The sequence below is a fragment of the Dreissena polymorpha genome, chromosome 11 (genome assembly GCF_020536995.1).
Source record: "Dreissena polymorpha isolate Duluth1 chromosome 11, UMN_Dpol_1.0, whole genome shotgun sequence".
NCBI classification, from domain to species: domain Eukaryota; kingdom Metazoa; phylum Mollusca; class Bivalvia; order Myida; family Dreissenidae; genus Dreissena; species Dreissena polymorpha.
The window spans coordinates 87,007,136-87,022,345 of NC_068365.1; the positions used below are offsets into that span (position 1 = coordinate 87,007,136).

General features: G+C 36.1%; 1 protein-coding gene across 2 annotated transcripts in view; it reads left to right on the forward strand.

The window, feature by feature from the left end:
* LOC127851463 (polycomb protein EED-like) overlaps nucleotides 1-15,210 on the forward strand; it is a 55,858-nt gene that overhangs the window by 11,716 nt on the left and 28,932 nt on the right. The window contains exons 4-8 of one of the 2 annotated variants that reach the window (XM_052385253.1): nucleotides 786-851; nucleotides 1,280-1,405; nucleotides 8,574-8,655; nucleotides 11,345-11,436; nucleotides 14,012-14,145. In XM_052385253.1, coding sequence (XP_052241213.1) covers nucleotides 786-851; nucleotides 1,280-1,405; nucleotides 8,574-8,655; nucleotides 11,345-11,436; nucleotides 14,012-14,145 — 500 coding nt within the window. The remainder of the gene's footprint in view (nucleotides 1-785; nucleotides 852-1,279; nucleotides 1,406-8,573; nucleotides 8,656-11,344; nucleotides 11,437-14,011; nucleotides 14,146-15,210) is intronic. The other variant, XM_052385254.1, reaches the window with a different exon arrangement.

Genomic DNA, 15,210 nt, shown 5'->3' on the forward strand with positions numbered 1-15,210 from the left:
AATCCTATAATAAGCCCCATAAAACTTGACAATAGCAGTAAAAACACTGTTTGTTACACTAACATGCTTCAGTGATTGCAATTTGCACTCTGCACTGTAGGTCGCTTACATCGTCATAAATCAATATTTACAACTGACAGACGTTGGGCGCTAATGCTCAGTTGTGTGCTTTTGATTTGCAGTACATTTTCGGATAGGATTTTTCCGATTTTTTTTAATTCGCCACTTTAAAAAAATTTGAGCCACTTAAAAAACTTTAGCGCCATTGGCTCCAATGGCGATCGACAGCGAAACCCCTGAAAGTCAAGGTCACACATTGAGATCAAAAGTCACAAATTTGATGAATTATTCATTATTAAGTCATTCCTTTACTATGCATCAAGGGATTCTTAAATAACTGTCCACAATTGTTCTCCATTATCTAGCTGCGTGTCAAATATAAGATCCAGGTTGCTAGGGTCATGGTCAAAGTCACACACAAAGGTCAAAATCACACATTTTGATTAAATATGTCTTATTTGGTAAGGATGGAGATACTAAAATGGATTCTCAAAATGTCCTGATGTAATTGTTCTCAATTATCAGACACAACCCTTCACTTATACCTTTTCTTTTAGTTCTACACCCATCCATAAACAAAATTTATTTGGAAGGGGATATTAATTTAACAAATTTGCTTGTGTTTACATGTGTATCCCCCAGTGAGTCACGTGTTACCCCTCGTTGTGTTTACCTGTGTATCCCCCAGGTGTTACCCCTTGTTGTGTTTACCTGTGTATCCCCAGGTGAGCGTGTACGAGTGTTTGTCAGATGGCAAGATCAAGTTGCTGCAGGCCTACGCTGACCCATGTGTATCCTTTCATGCACAGACCAAATATGTTTGAACTGATGTGTCAATAGATTTATACATTATTATATATTTCTGTATAAATTATGTAGCGTTTTAAAATATGTGAGGATTATCATTTATGCATAACATATAACAGTTTGTTTTTCTCATGATTCAGCTGCTGCCATATCAATTAACAGCAGATGAAAGCAATTTACATTTAATATTTAACAGTTGATGAGGATGATAATTCAATGATAGCTTTTTACAGAGGATGGGACTCATAAGTCCTCTATACCATTTTGCAGTTGGTGGTGCTGATTATTCACCCATAAACGTAAACAGTATGAGCCTTTATCATTCACCCAGTGTTTAAAAGTAGATAGCATTGAACAACACTAACAAAAAGCAACAAGGGCAAGTGCTGTCTTCTTCCTTGACCTCTCTAAGCCTGATGAGAACTACTACTGCGGTGCATGGACGTTTGATGATGAAAGTGGCCAGTCTCTGATCGCGGCTGCTGGACTCCGGGGCATCATTCGGATCATCAGTCCCGTCACCCAAACCTGTGTAAAGGTACAGGTATTCATTGAGTATCATTAACAAACTGGGCTTAATGCAGTCCACACAGGCTAATCAGGGATGACACTGTCAGCTTTTATGGAATTGCTTGTTGGAAGGAATTCTCTTCTAACAGAAAATCCAGCATCGGTGGAAATGTCACCCCTGACAAGTCTGTGTGGACTGCAAAAATATTTATTACCGCGAAATAGCATAGTTATAAGACTCCAGTAATATATATGAGACTATCGGTATTGAATGCAAATTTTTATCAAAATGTCAAACTTAATTTCAATACTGTGAAACCATTATATATCATCAGGCATTAATTTTCGTATATTTCGTCAGTCAACCGATTGACAAATTCAAGATCCTTACGAACAATTATGTCCCATATTTGAACAAATTAAGACTGAATTACCAAAGGCATGAGGCACTAAAATCCAACGTAATCCACGCATACATACTCCGTCTGTTACGTAATCAATATAAATCTGGTTTTGACACAAAAGGGTGTAGATTACACAGTGTACTTAACTGACACGTGACATTGCTCTAAAACTCGAAAGCAGTACAGCTGTATCGACTGCTTTGACTTCGTTTAGGTAGAATTGTAATGATAAGCGCTAATTGTTAACAACTTTATTATATTACCCATTGTGTGTATTGTGTTTTTCAGTGTTGTTGCAGAATATCATACAGCCTCCACGCACCGGATTAGATCCAGATCAAAGACAATAAACAAAATTAAAAGATGGTGATGTATATACTTACCGTATACATTCTCCGCATTGATTACAAATAAATACAGAACATTTTGATTTGTGTTTGGTTGTTTGCGTTTAACTACAATACAGGTGTAAAAATAGCTTGTGCTTCGTTTTATGGGCTATCGATCTTTTTAATCATTGACATCTTTTACAAGTTTTACGATACATGTTTCAAATAATTGTTACTTGTAGCAATTGAAAACGTAACAGGTAAAGAGAAATTAGCAATCATAACGATTAGTTCCATCCAAACGTAGAGAAATTGTTTTCAAAAATTCACTTTTATTTTTGCGCTATTTCCAGGAAATCCTCGGAAAGCATGTGTTTCGAATGACTGAGTATGACGCAATAAAACATTTCTTTGTATCCTATTGCATTCAATCTAATTTAAACTCACTCGTCCATTGGTTGTTACAATTAAATCTGAACTTTGCCCTATGAAACCGCTGTCCCATAATGCACTGTTAATTTTTCACTTCCGAAAATTATTGTACTTAAAGTGATCAAATATTTACGATTCAAAACTCTTGAAACTTTATTGAAAACTGACCAAACAGTTTGCTAACAATAATTTTAACCAATAATCTTCGCACCTTCTCTAATTTGCGCCGATAAAGGTAAGATTGTTATTAGTTTGGCCATGATAATAAATGAATAGGACCAATTTGGCAACTGGCTTCACTGTTTATAACCCGGGTTTCAAACACTCGTTAACGGTTATTGGGTCCCACTAATCCGCTTACTGATCACCTGATAACAAAAGACTAGTATATTGACATGTGACAAACAGGCCCCACCTCCTGAAAGTGACTCTCAAGTGTCCTCCCTCTTTCCTCACCACGATTTTTCGTAACCGCGATATATTTCGGACAAACAAATCGGAGATTGACTGAAGCATTTTTTTTTCAAAATCAGGAATTGGTGAATATAAGTCATTTTTTATAAAAATGACGAAATTTTGTGCTGACGAAAATAAAGGATTTCACAGTATATGTATTTTTCATCACTGCCATAAATCTTCCATTCATATCTGGAAATATTTCAAACAATTGTCTGATTTTGCAGATAACTTTTTTTTCTCCTCTATTCTTTTAAACGCTACTTATAGGTTCCAACTGTTCATTTTTAATGGACTATGTGCTGAATGCGTTACTGGCCTTTAGCTTCATCAACTCTTAAAAATTGTCCTCAGCTCAACATTTATTTCTTAGGATTTGTAGCTCACCTGATTGCTCAGCTGAGCTTTTGTGACCGGTCTTTGTCCGTCGTCCGTCCGTCCATTAACATTTGTTCGTAAACACTCTAGAGGCCACATTTATTGTCCGATCTTCATGAAACTTGGTCAGAAGCTTCGTCCCAATGAAATCTCGGTTGAGTTCGAAACAGGGTCGTGCCAGGTAAAAAACTAGGTCACTAGGTCAAATAAAAAGAAAAAACTTGTAAACACTGTAGAAGTCACATTTCATGCCCAATCTTCATGTAACTTTTTCAAAATGTTTGTCTTAATGATATGTTGGTTGAGTTCATAAGTGGTTCCGGTCCGTTGAAAAACATGGCCGCCAGTGGGCGGGGCAGTTTTCCTTATTTGGCTATAGAGAAACCTTGTAAACACTCTGGTAGTCACAATTTTTGCCCAATCATCATGAAAGTTGGTCAAAACATTGGTTTTATTGATTTCTCGGACGAGTTCGAAAATGGTCCAGATAGGTGAAAAAACATGGCCGCCAGTGGGCGGGGCATTTTTCTCTATATGTATATAGTGAAACATGTCAACACTCTAGAAGTCACATTTTTGGCCCAATTTTCATGAAAATTTGTCAAAACTTTTGTTTCCTAGATACATGAGTTAAGTTTGAAAATGGTTCCCGTCCGTTGAAAAACATGGTTGCCAGGGGGACAGGGCAGTTTTCCTTATATTTATATAGTAAAAAGGCTTGTAAACAATCATGAATTAAGGTCATGTAACATGTGAGACAACTCTTCTAAATATTGCATTTAAGTTTACAGTAGTTACTCCCCTTTGATTATTAATGTTTTCATAATAATACAGTGTAGTTTTGTGTATCATTTTTGTGTTAATTGTTATTCGAGGTTGGATGTTTTTATGCCCCCTTTCGAAAAAATGCTCATAACTTTTATGTCCCTTGAGATATAACCTTCATATTTGGTATGCATGTGTATATGGACAAGGCCTTTCTATACGCTCAAATTTTTTTACCCCTGTGACCTTGACCTTGAACTTAGGGTCTGCGTTTTGGTTTCGAAATCTGCGTTTAGGTTTCTAAAAATGCTCATTACTTCTATGTCCCTTGAGATATAACCTTCATATTTGATATGCATGTGTATATGGACAAGGCCTTTCCATACGCACTTAATTGTTTACCCCTGTGACCTTGACCTTTAACTTAGGGTCCGCGTTTAGGTTTCGAAATCTGCGTTTAGGTTTCAAAAATGCTCATAACTTCTATGTCCCTTGAGATATAACCTTCATATTTGGTATGCATGTGTAAATGGACAAGGCCTTTCCATACGCACACAATTTTTTTACCCCTATGACCTTGACCTTGAACTTGGGGTCCGCGTTTATGTTTCGAAATCTGTGTTTAGGTTTCGAAAAATGCTTATAATTTCTATGTCCCTTGAGATATAACCTTCATATATGGTATGCATGTGTATATGGACAAGGCCTTTCCATACGCACACATTTTTTGTACCCCTGTGGCCTTGACCTTGAACTTAGGGTCCACGTTTAGGTTTCGAAATCTGCGTATAGGTTTCGAAAAATGCTCATAAATTCTATGTCCCTTGAGATATAACCTTCATATTTGGTATGCATGTGTATATGGACAAGGCCTTTCCATACGAACACAATTTTGTACCCCTGTGACCTTGACCTTGAACTTAGGGTCCGCGTTTAGGTTTCGAAATCTGTGTTTAGGTTTCGAAAAATGCTCATAACTTCTATGTCCCTTGAGATATAACCTTCATATTTGGTATGCATGTGTAAATGGACAAGGCCTTTCCATATGCACACATTTTTTTACCCCTGTGACCTTTACCTTGAAGTTAGGGTCCGCGTTTAGGTTTCGAAATCTGCATTTAGGTTTCGAAAAATGCTCATAACTTCTATGTCTCTTGAGATATAACCTTCATATTTGGTATGCATGTTTATATGGACAAGGCCTTTCCATACAAAAAAAAAATTTGACCCCTGTGGTCCGCGTTTAGGTTTCGAAATCTGCGTTTAGGTTTCGAAAAATGCTATAACTTCTATCAAAGCGTTTATAGGGGGCATTTGTCATCCTATGGTGACAGCTCTTGTTTTTAGCTCACCTGATTGCTCAGGTGAACTTCTGTGACCGGTCTTTGTCCGTCGTCCGTCGGTCTGTCGTCCGTCCGTCCACATTTGTTTGTAAACACTCTAGAGGCCATATTTATTGTCCGATCTTCATGAAACTTGGTCAGACAATTTGTCCCAATGATATCTCGATCGAGTTTGAAACTGGGTCATGCTGGGTCAAAAAATAAGTCACTAGGTAAAAAAAAGAAGAAAAAGCTTGTAAACACTGTAGAAGTCACAATTAATGCCCAATCTTCATGTTACTTTGTCTAAATGTCTGTTTTAATGATACACTTCAACACCGTTATTTCGAAGTCGTCGGGACCGTTAAAAAAACTTCAGATTAACGATAATTCGAATTAAACATTTGACAGAAGACTTCTTTGATTCTTTAAAAATAAAACGTTGTGGAATTCGCATGGTTCGGTTACACGCTCACTTAAAAACGTAAACTAGTCAGATAGCAATATATTTCTACTCGTAACAAACGGGGGAATAAAACGATTCTTTTTCTTGTTTTTATTTTTCTCTAATTACAGAACATATGAAATAAAACGAATAGCACAAATTATCAGACATACATACATATGCATACATTTTCGGAAATGAATTCACTTTTTTTTAAATAATACGCGATGCCTCTCTGAACACCGGCGTTCGCGCAGACGACAAAGGTGTAATTATCGGCTTTTGACGCGCCACGACAAAGGTGTGAAATTACGCTCAGTATTTTGCAGTTTTGACTTCGGATTAAAGATAGTGATAATTAGGTGCGAATTGTAGTGTTGGGACCGACAGAATCACTTCGAATTAACGATTTCTTCCGTTTAACGAAGTTCGGATTAACAATGAAATTTTACATTAAACAAACAAGAATCAAAATCGGGACCAGAAAAATACTTCGAAATAACGGTGACTTCGGATTATCGGTGTTCGAAATAACGGTGTTGAAGTGTATGTTGGTTGAGTTCAATAGTGGTTCCGGTCCGTTGAAAAACATGGCCGCCAGTGGGCGGGGCAGTTTTCCTTATATGGCTATAGAGAAACCTTGTAAACACTCTAGAAGTCACAATTTTGGCCTAATCATCATGAAAGTTAATCAAAACATTGGTTTTATTGATATGTCGGACGAGTTTGAAAATGGTCCAGATCGGTGAAAAATAATGGCCGCCAGTGGGCGGGGCATTTTTCTCCATATGTATATAGTGAAAACATGTCAACACTCTAGAAGTCACATTTTTTGCCCAATTTTCATGAAATTTGGTCAGAACATTTGTTTCCTTGATACGAGAGTTGAGTTGGAAAATGGTTCCTGTCAGTTGAATAACATGGCTGCTGGGGGGGGGGGGGGGGCAGTTTTCTTATATTTATATAGTAAAAAAAAGCTTGTGAACACTCTAGAAGTCACATTTTTTGCCCAATCATCATGAAACTTGGTGAAAAGATTGGTTTTATATATATCTCAGATGAGTTTGCAAATGGTCCTGATGGGTCAATACACATTGCTGCCAGGGCGGTGGGGCAGTTTTCCTTATGTGACTATATAGAGAGAAACCGTGTGATCGAACACTATAGAAGTCACATATTTTACCTAATCATCGTTTAACTTAGTCAATACATTGGTTTTATTGATTTCTTGGACAAGTTGGAAAATGGCTCAGATCGGTGAAACACACTTTTTAGCTCACCTGATTGCTCAGGTGAGGTTTTAGGATTGGTCCTTGTCCGCTGTCCGTCCGCCTGCTTTTGGTTTGTAAACACTCTAGCATTCACATTTCTCAAGCATTCTTTATCAAAGTTGCTGAAAGATCTCAGTCAAGTTTGATGATGAGCAAAATCACATAATTAATGCCATAATTATTGCCCTTAGATTGTCCAAATTTTCATTATATTATACAAAATCCTTGTAAGCAAAGTTTGATGTTTGGTAAGAGGGGTCAACTTAAAATATAGGTCACCATTTCAAATTTTACAAAAACAAAAACACTCCCTACGCCAGAGTTTTGGTTCAATAATGATGAAACTTGACCAGGATGTTTGTCTGGTCAATATCTAGGTCAAGTTTGACATTAGGTAAAGATTGAATAAACCGACTCCTCTCAGGTGAGCGAACTAGGGCCATCTTGGCCCTCTTGTTATGATATGCTTATGGCTTGCAGATTTCAAAACTCAAATTGATTATGTCACACATTAACTCTTATTAACAATGACTGTGTTTGCAACATGCCTTATAGTGTTTCTTTGGAAATATAAACAGCTTAAACATAACAAAATTATTAACTATGTATTAAGGCTATTGGCTTGTGCCTCTAACATAAAACTTTTAATGCAAAAGGTTGATTTTACCAAGATTTGTTTACTCTGCATTTTTTTTATTTATGCGTATTTCAAGGTTTTTCATGTTATTTTATTCAAACATTTATCTTATCTGGTCTTTGCACAATCTGTTAAGATGACATTACATTAAAAAAACACTAACATTTTGTTGTATTTTTTGAAAAAAAAGAAATATATGTATAAGGCATTGTCAATGTAAGATGTTTTCACCAACATACTGTTTCCAAGTTATTTTTTACACAATTATTTACCTTTCCACAATATACACTTATGTAACAATTTTTAACAAAATAGTATTTTGCTCAAAACAATTTTTTTTCAAACAAACAAACAAGAACAACATACTTATGAATTTGCAAAAAAAAAATTCAAGTTTTGAAATAATTATTGCATACATTCGATATTTGACTGGGCTGAATCTACAGGAATTAAAATTAATCCTGGTTATAGGTTACAGCCCATTCTGCTTCTTGTATCTTTTAATATGGTGTTTCATAACCAATTGCATTGATTTGTTTCCAGCATTAAATTTGTCACTGTGCTGCTGTCAATTTAATAAAGGTTAGGTATCAATGCATTCTATTGTTGGTATAGTATATTACACTTGTTTCCTTACCAAGTTTTCAGCATTTCATTGGCCACGGTGCTGCTGTCAATGAGTTGAAGGTTAGGTTACAGTCCACTCAGTTAGTGGTATATTGTGTTGTTGTGTAACCAAGTGTTGATATGTTTTCAGCATTTCGTTGGCCACGGTGCAGCTGTCAATGAGTTGAAGGTCCATCCTAATGACCACAACATGCTGCTGTCCGTCTCCAGGGGTACGTGGAGTGTGAATGAGCCTTGGTCGGGGAAAACAGGGCTTAATGAATGAGTGCGTAAAGTGTCGACAACTTGTCTCAGATAAGCCTGTGCATTATGACACTTACCATCTAGACTGGTTTTTCTTTAAGAATGAGACTTCCTAAGAAAAAATAAATCCACTAAGATTGAAAATGTTGTCCCTGTTTAGCCTGTTTTGCCTGTACAGGCCTATCTGGTAGGCGTTAAGCCTGCTTTCCAAGATCAAGGCTCAAGTTATGATCAAACAGGCCATCTACCTCAGTTGGTAGAGCGCAGGACTATAAACTTAATGTTTGATTTTCAGTCCATGTGCATAACTTGTATTGGTCATGTAATTTTTGTATCGCCATTCACTCCTTACCTTTGATTCAAGACATGCACATGGATTTTTTGCAGATATCTGCAATTGTCACTTTTCGAGTAAAAACAACCCGTGATATGAAAATACCTTGATATACAAATATGGATTCATTTGTATTATGAAGAAAACGTTCTTTTACCTTTGGGTTTGTAAATGGTTGTGAAAATGATTTCTATGGGAAGTTATCCAAATCCAATTTTATAGTACTTGTAGTATAGTGCAGTGAAGAGTCAAGCGAATTCTGTTATTAAAAAAAGTTTCTTAAAGTTTCTATTAGTTAGGATATTTTTTGTTTAATGATACTTTTCCATAGATACTATTGTTAAGATTGTGGTATGTGGAGAAAAGGTAACTATTTTGAAAAAATAAACTCTCTATCTCAGGAATCGGATTTACTTTGTTTAATGGACCCACTTTACGTGCGCTTATAAGACGCATTTTTAAGAGTCAAATTAATAAGTAAAAGTGGGGGTCGCGTCTTATAAGCGAGATACTTGTGAAAATAAGCGAAATTTTTCAAAATATCGAGTTTACTGGGCTTACGCTGGCCAAGTTGGACACTTGTAAATTGTTTTGAATCATCGCGGCAGCCATTTGCATTTTCTCTAAAGTCTGTATTTGCCCGTACCGTGTATCGGAACGCTATGTTCAGTTACCGATTTACTTGAAATAAAATGTATCGTTATTGATTTTGTTGTCTATTATTTTTTATTTGAATTTTGTTATTTTGGGGTCGTAAGGCGTTATATTGTCCATGGTTATACTTGAAAAGTTTTTATCACCCGATTGTCTGCGCGCGACGTCGTTAAATGTCATATAAATTGGACATAATAGTAAACGTGTGTAAGCGGCGACACGATGCCAAACATGCTTAAAATAACAGCAAAATCAGTTCGCAGTTTGAAACTGTTAATTGTTAAATAAACACGCGATTACAAGTGCTTCTTGACAAATTTGTATCACCTGATTGTCTTTGTTCGACGCTGTTAATTGTCAATTAAGACATATTTGGCAATAAGGGTATCGTCTGAAAATAGTTACCAGTTTGCAACTGTCAATTGTTAAATAAACACGTTCATTCAGACGACCCCCTTATGCCGATGACACCTTATTTATTAGGGACCCACGACAGCGGGAGCAAAGAGCGACCGCATGCAATTATCCACAGGTGGCTTTCTTCTTGACCCGTGATTTCACTCTATCACGCGATTGGCTTATTTTATGAAAGTAGGCATTACCTATAGACAAGGGGCGTAACATTTGCATAATCAAGGTAATCTATATCTGCCTCTTAGTTTTCAATACCCGTCAAACAATACAATTATATTTACAAATTACAACTACTGGAATCGTCAAAATGAAACGCAAACGTAACTCTTATGATCTCAAACTCAATGGATGGTACACAGGACGACGAGTTGTTTGTTGATCTTGTGGAAAATCGCGATCAATCTGAGGATGTATCTGCCTGTGCAAAGGTTAGTGATTGCGACGATGATGATGATGATATCGGCGATTGGGTTTACGATGACAATCTCACTAGTGAGGAATTCTACGAACTGTTCGGTGAAAGCGATGATGAGGATTTCGAGGGATTTTAAGATGACTGATACGATCAATTACGAACGTAATATGTTTGAAATTGTTATGGCAAATTGATTAAATACGCAATTGTTAGAAATTGTGTTAATTTGATAATTATTTTTACTGTATGAATAATACTTGAAAATAAATTAAAACCTACTTATATATCATGAAATAAACAAATATTATTTACTTTGTTATTTGATTGTTTTATTTTTCGGACTTGCGTGAATTACTAATTGTATGCAGCGCGAGTTTGAAAAATTCTCAATGTGTTTCTTATTGATTTTCTTCAACATTCTGCCGTTTTTCGGCCGATGAAAACGGCAAAATTTGGCCGCGTCTTACACGCGGGTCAGTCTTAAATCCACCGATTATAAAGTCCGAAATCGGGGTGCGTCTTATAAGCGAGGGCACGGTACAGATGGTTTGTAGTAGAAGAAATGCTGTTTACCAGGGCTTTAACAGTATTTGGGGAAATTGCTTGGCCTTCTATTTTTGGGAATCATCGACAAAACTGAGAAAGGGGAAAAATTCACAAAGTAAGTTTGAATTTTTGGGAAAATTGCATTGTTTTAAAAAATCTTTGGGGAAGAGGTCTTTTTCTTAAGGGAATGGGCTTTTATAAGGACACTGCTTAAGAAGGAAAAAAAGCCCTGTATTAAGTAAGAAAAGCACTAGCAATAAAATGTCCACTAACATCAGTTGAATATTCATTGCAGACAACACAATGAGACTGTGGAACATCAAGATGTCCTACTGCGTGGTGATATTCGGTGGAGTGGACGGTCACAGAGATGAAGTACTCAGTGCTGTAAGTGTGCTATTGACTATTGATGTGCATCAGTTTGTGTTTACTGGTCATTCAACTAGTTAGGACCTGTTCAATACTTTGGCATAGTCCAACAGTTAGCCACTCATTCCCAAAATAGTACAAGTCCACAGGACATCCGGTTCTGTTGACTTCGTTAATATGCAGGCTTGAACTGGTATTCATACCACGGAAACATCAAATCAACGATTCAGACAATGATAATTGGAAAAATGAAATGGAATATGAAAATAAACAACAACTCTGAAACATGAATACAGTGTACATGTAATTACAAATCACAACACTTGCACACAGTATTGTAACAAAAAATATTTAAATTTACAAAATAGATTGAAACAATACAATTTCTCAATGGAAAGTGATAGAAATGTATACTGTTATGCAGCTACTACAAAAACAAATGTTTCCAGTAAATGATATTTAAGTGTGATAGTGACTTATGAATGATTAATATTTACACAAAACACACATTTCCAGTAAATGACAGGGCCCTCAATCTGTCAAATCCACGGCCGAAATTCGGCCGCATTCCCCCCTGAAAAGTTTTTTTTCCCCTTTTTGGGGGAAAAATTCCCCCTAAAAAAAAAAAAAAAAAATTTTTTTTTTTATAGATAGATGTCTCATGATTATTATATCTCAATTCTATTTTAATTTAATCTTGTCAAACATACTAACTTATGAAATAAGCAATGAATATAGTGCAAACATGTACAAATGTAATAATTAGATACATGTAGTAAGTAAAAAAATCCCCCAAAAAGGGAAACGCAGCGAAAATTCCCCACTGCTATGGGTAGCGACCCGCTTCCCCTAAAATGAATTGAGGGCCCTGAATGATATTTAAGTGTGATAGTGACTTACGAATATTTACACAAAACACACATTAATAGTGGTTAGGAGTCAATTAAGTACCTTAAAACAATGGAAGACATGTTGGATATATTTTATATAATGCTACATACTCAGTTTTCAAGCACAAGGCAATTATCAGAAATCAGAATTAAAATACAAAGGTCAACAAATGGGCCAAAAATATCATATACCGGTAAATAAATGAAACGGCTTTTAATTTGATCTGAAAGAAACCTTCAATTCCCAGATTACAAAGATCTTAGATGCAAAATGGGTTTTCGTTATAACAGAAAAGGACTGTGGACATAAATTTTCTTGCATAGGAGTTGTTGGACGAGCATGAGCAATAACAAATCATGAATGTAAGCAAAAATATGATGCCTATTGTTCTGCTTGTATTTCTTTTTAGCTTGCTTTTTCTTTTCAGGTGTAAATTCTATAAAATAAATCAACTTTTCTTCTTGAATTATTTCCCAGACATTCGGATCGGCAACATGGCATTTTCAATCACACCTTTCGCTTAAACGTCAGTTACGTCCGACAATCTAGCTTTTTTGAGAATGTTTGAAGCTTAGTGCAAATTAAATCCTCTCACACTAATGTAAATCATATGCCTACTTTAAAACTGAATGAAATCACTGACATTCTTTCAAATAATGTGTATTTAGAAAGAAATTTAAATTAAAGCAGAATCCTGCTTTTTGATGCAAGCATTTTGCAATTTTGTCACTTTTGACTCCTCCATATTTTCTTACTGCTTCAAATTTCAAGCACAGGGTCATTTGACTCCTGATTTTCAAAAGCTATTTAAATCCTTGTTTATATGCAAGTCATCTAGGTTTTGTTTGCTGTTATAAACTGGGGAGTGCGGCTGATAACTTATTTATGCCAAGTATGGGGTCATTGTTAGGGGAAAACCAGTGGGTTTTTTTCACTTATAGGGGAATGGTGGCGGGGCCCGTCCAAACGGGAAAAAATGCGTCGTTTTTTAGGAAAAGGGGAAAATTAAATATTCACTCTTTTATATGTAATGATATTTATTATATGAATACACATGTTTGTATGAATATAATATTCATAGCAGAATGCCTCTGTCCTTTTTCTGAAATATATATCAATGATTTTTTCAACATTAGTTTCAAACAGTTCAGCCTTCATGCACAGTCTCAGTTTTCTTAGCCATTTTGAGTCGAATTGAGTTTTTTAAATCGATTAAATGGCAAATTTGAGCATTTTTTATCAATAAAAGGGACCCAATTGAAATGTTTTTATTAACAAATATTGACACAATATAGATACATCAGGCCTTTTCCTAGCCATTTTGGGAGAAAAATGCAATTCATGTGAAAGGTCCACTGATTTGGAAAAAACTTATCTAATTTAATATAACACTTTATAATAATTAAAAATCATATAAATTATAGTTATATACTTTGTTAGTTATTTATGAAATAAATTTGAGATATATTTGTCATGATTATGAAACAGTTCTTTTTTTTTCTTTTTTTTTAATTTTTTTTTTTTTTTTTTACTTCTGGAGGGGAATTTTTTTACAAAATGGGGGAAAAATATATACTCTTTTTTGAGGGGAATGGGGCCGAATATCGGCCCCGAAATTGCCATAAAAAACCACTGAAAACAGCCTAGGGCAGCATATCACTACTGGTTTTGCTCGTCTTCAAGTCCCTTCTGTTGTCTGCAGGATTTCAACATTGATGGCAGGAAGCTGATCTCGTGCGGCATGGACCACTCTCTGAGGATGTGGCGCGTGGATACAGATGTCATACAGCAGGCTATCAGGGACTCCTACACATACAATGCCATCAAAGAGAAAGCGTAAGCTATGTTTGTACATTCACTTAAAATAAACTTTTCTAACCTGTACTTTTAGAAGTTGTATTTGATCAACACTGCTGTTCAATTTCATGCCCTAAATTTTATGAAGACTTTTAGCTCAAATATTTATGCCCCCCTTCGAAGAAGAGGGGGTATATTGTTTTGCTCATGTCGGTCCGTGGGTCTGTCAGTCCGTCCGTCCACCAGATTGTTTCCGGATGATAACTCAAGAACACTTAGGCCTAGGATCATGAAACTTCATAGGTACATTGATCATGACTGGCAGATGACCCCTATTGATTTTCAGGTCGCAAGGTCAAAGGTCAAGGTCACAGTGACTCGAAATAGTAAAATGGTTTCCGGATGATAACTCAAGAACGCTTAGGCCTAGGATCATGAAACTTCATACATATATTGATCATGACTGGCAGATGACCCCTACTGATTTTCAGGTCACTAGGTCAAAGGTCAAGGTCACAGTGACTCAAAAAAAGTAAAATGGTTTCCGGATGATAACTCAAGAATGCTTACGCCTAGGATCATGAAACTTCATAGGTACATTGGTCATCACTGGCAGATGACCCCTATTGATTTTCAGGTCACTAGGTCAAAGGTCAAGGTCACAGTGACAAAAACCGTATTCACACAATGGATCAGAATAACTCCAGTTTGGATTGGGATGCGTTTTGTAATTACGTAACTTAAACTAGCTTGGGATTGCATATGGAGCTAGGCTGGTTAAGGTCACTGTGATTAAAAATATATATATAAACTGTTTCTGCTCTGTACCTCGAGTTATATTGAGGTTTTACACAATTAAATTTTGTGTGTTCGTACAAGGCTTTTTTTCCTTCTTCAGCAAGGGCCTTACATAGGCCCCTTCCCCTAAGAGAATTTCTTTAAAATGATTCAATTTGTTCAAATTTCAAGCTTATTTTGGGAAATTTCCTCACCTTTTTCAGTGTTGTGGGTAATGTTTTCCCCAAAATGGAAGGCCCTTCCCCAAATCAAGAAAAAAGGCTCTGAATTAGCTTACATGTAGAGCTAGCTTGGCATTGTATATGG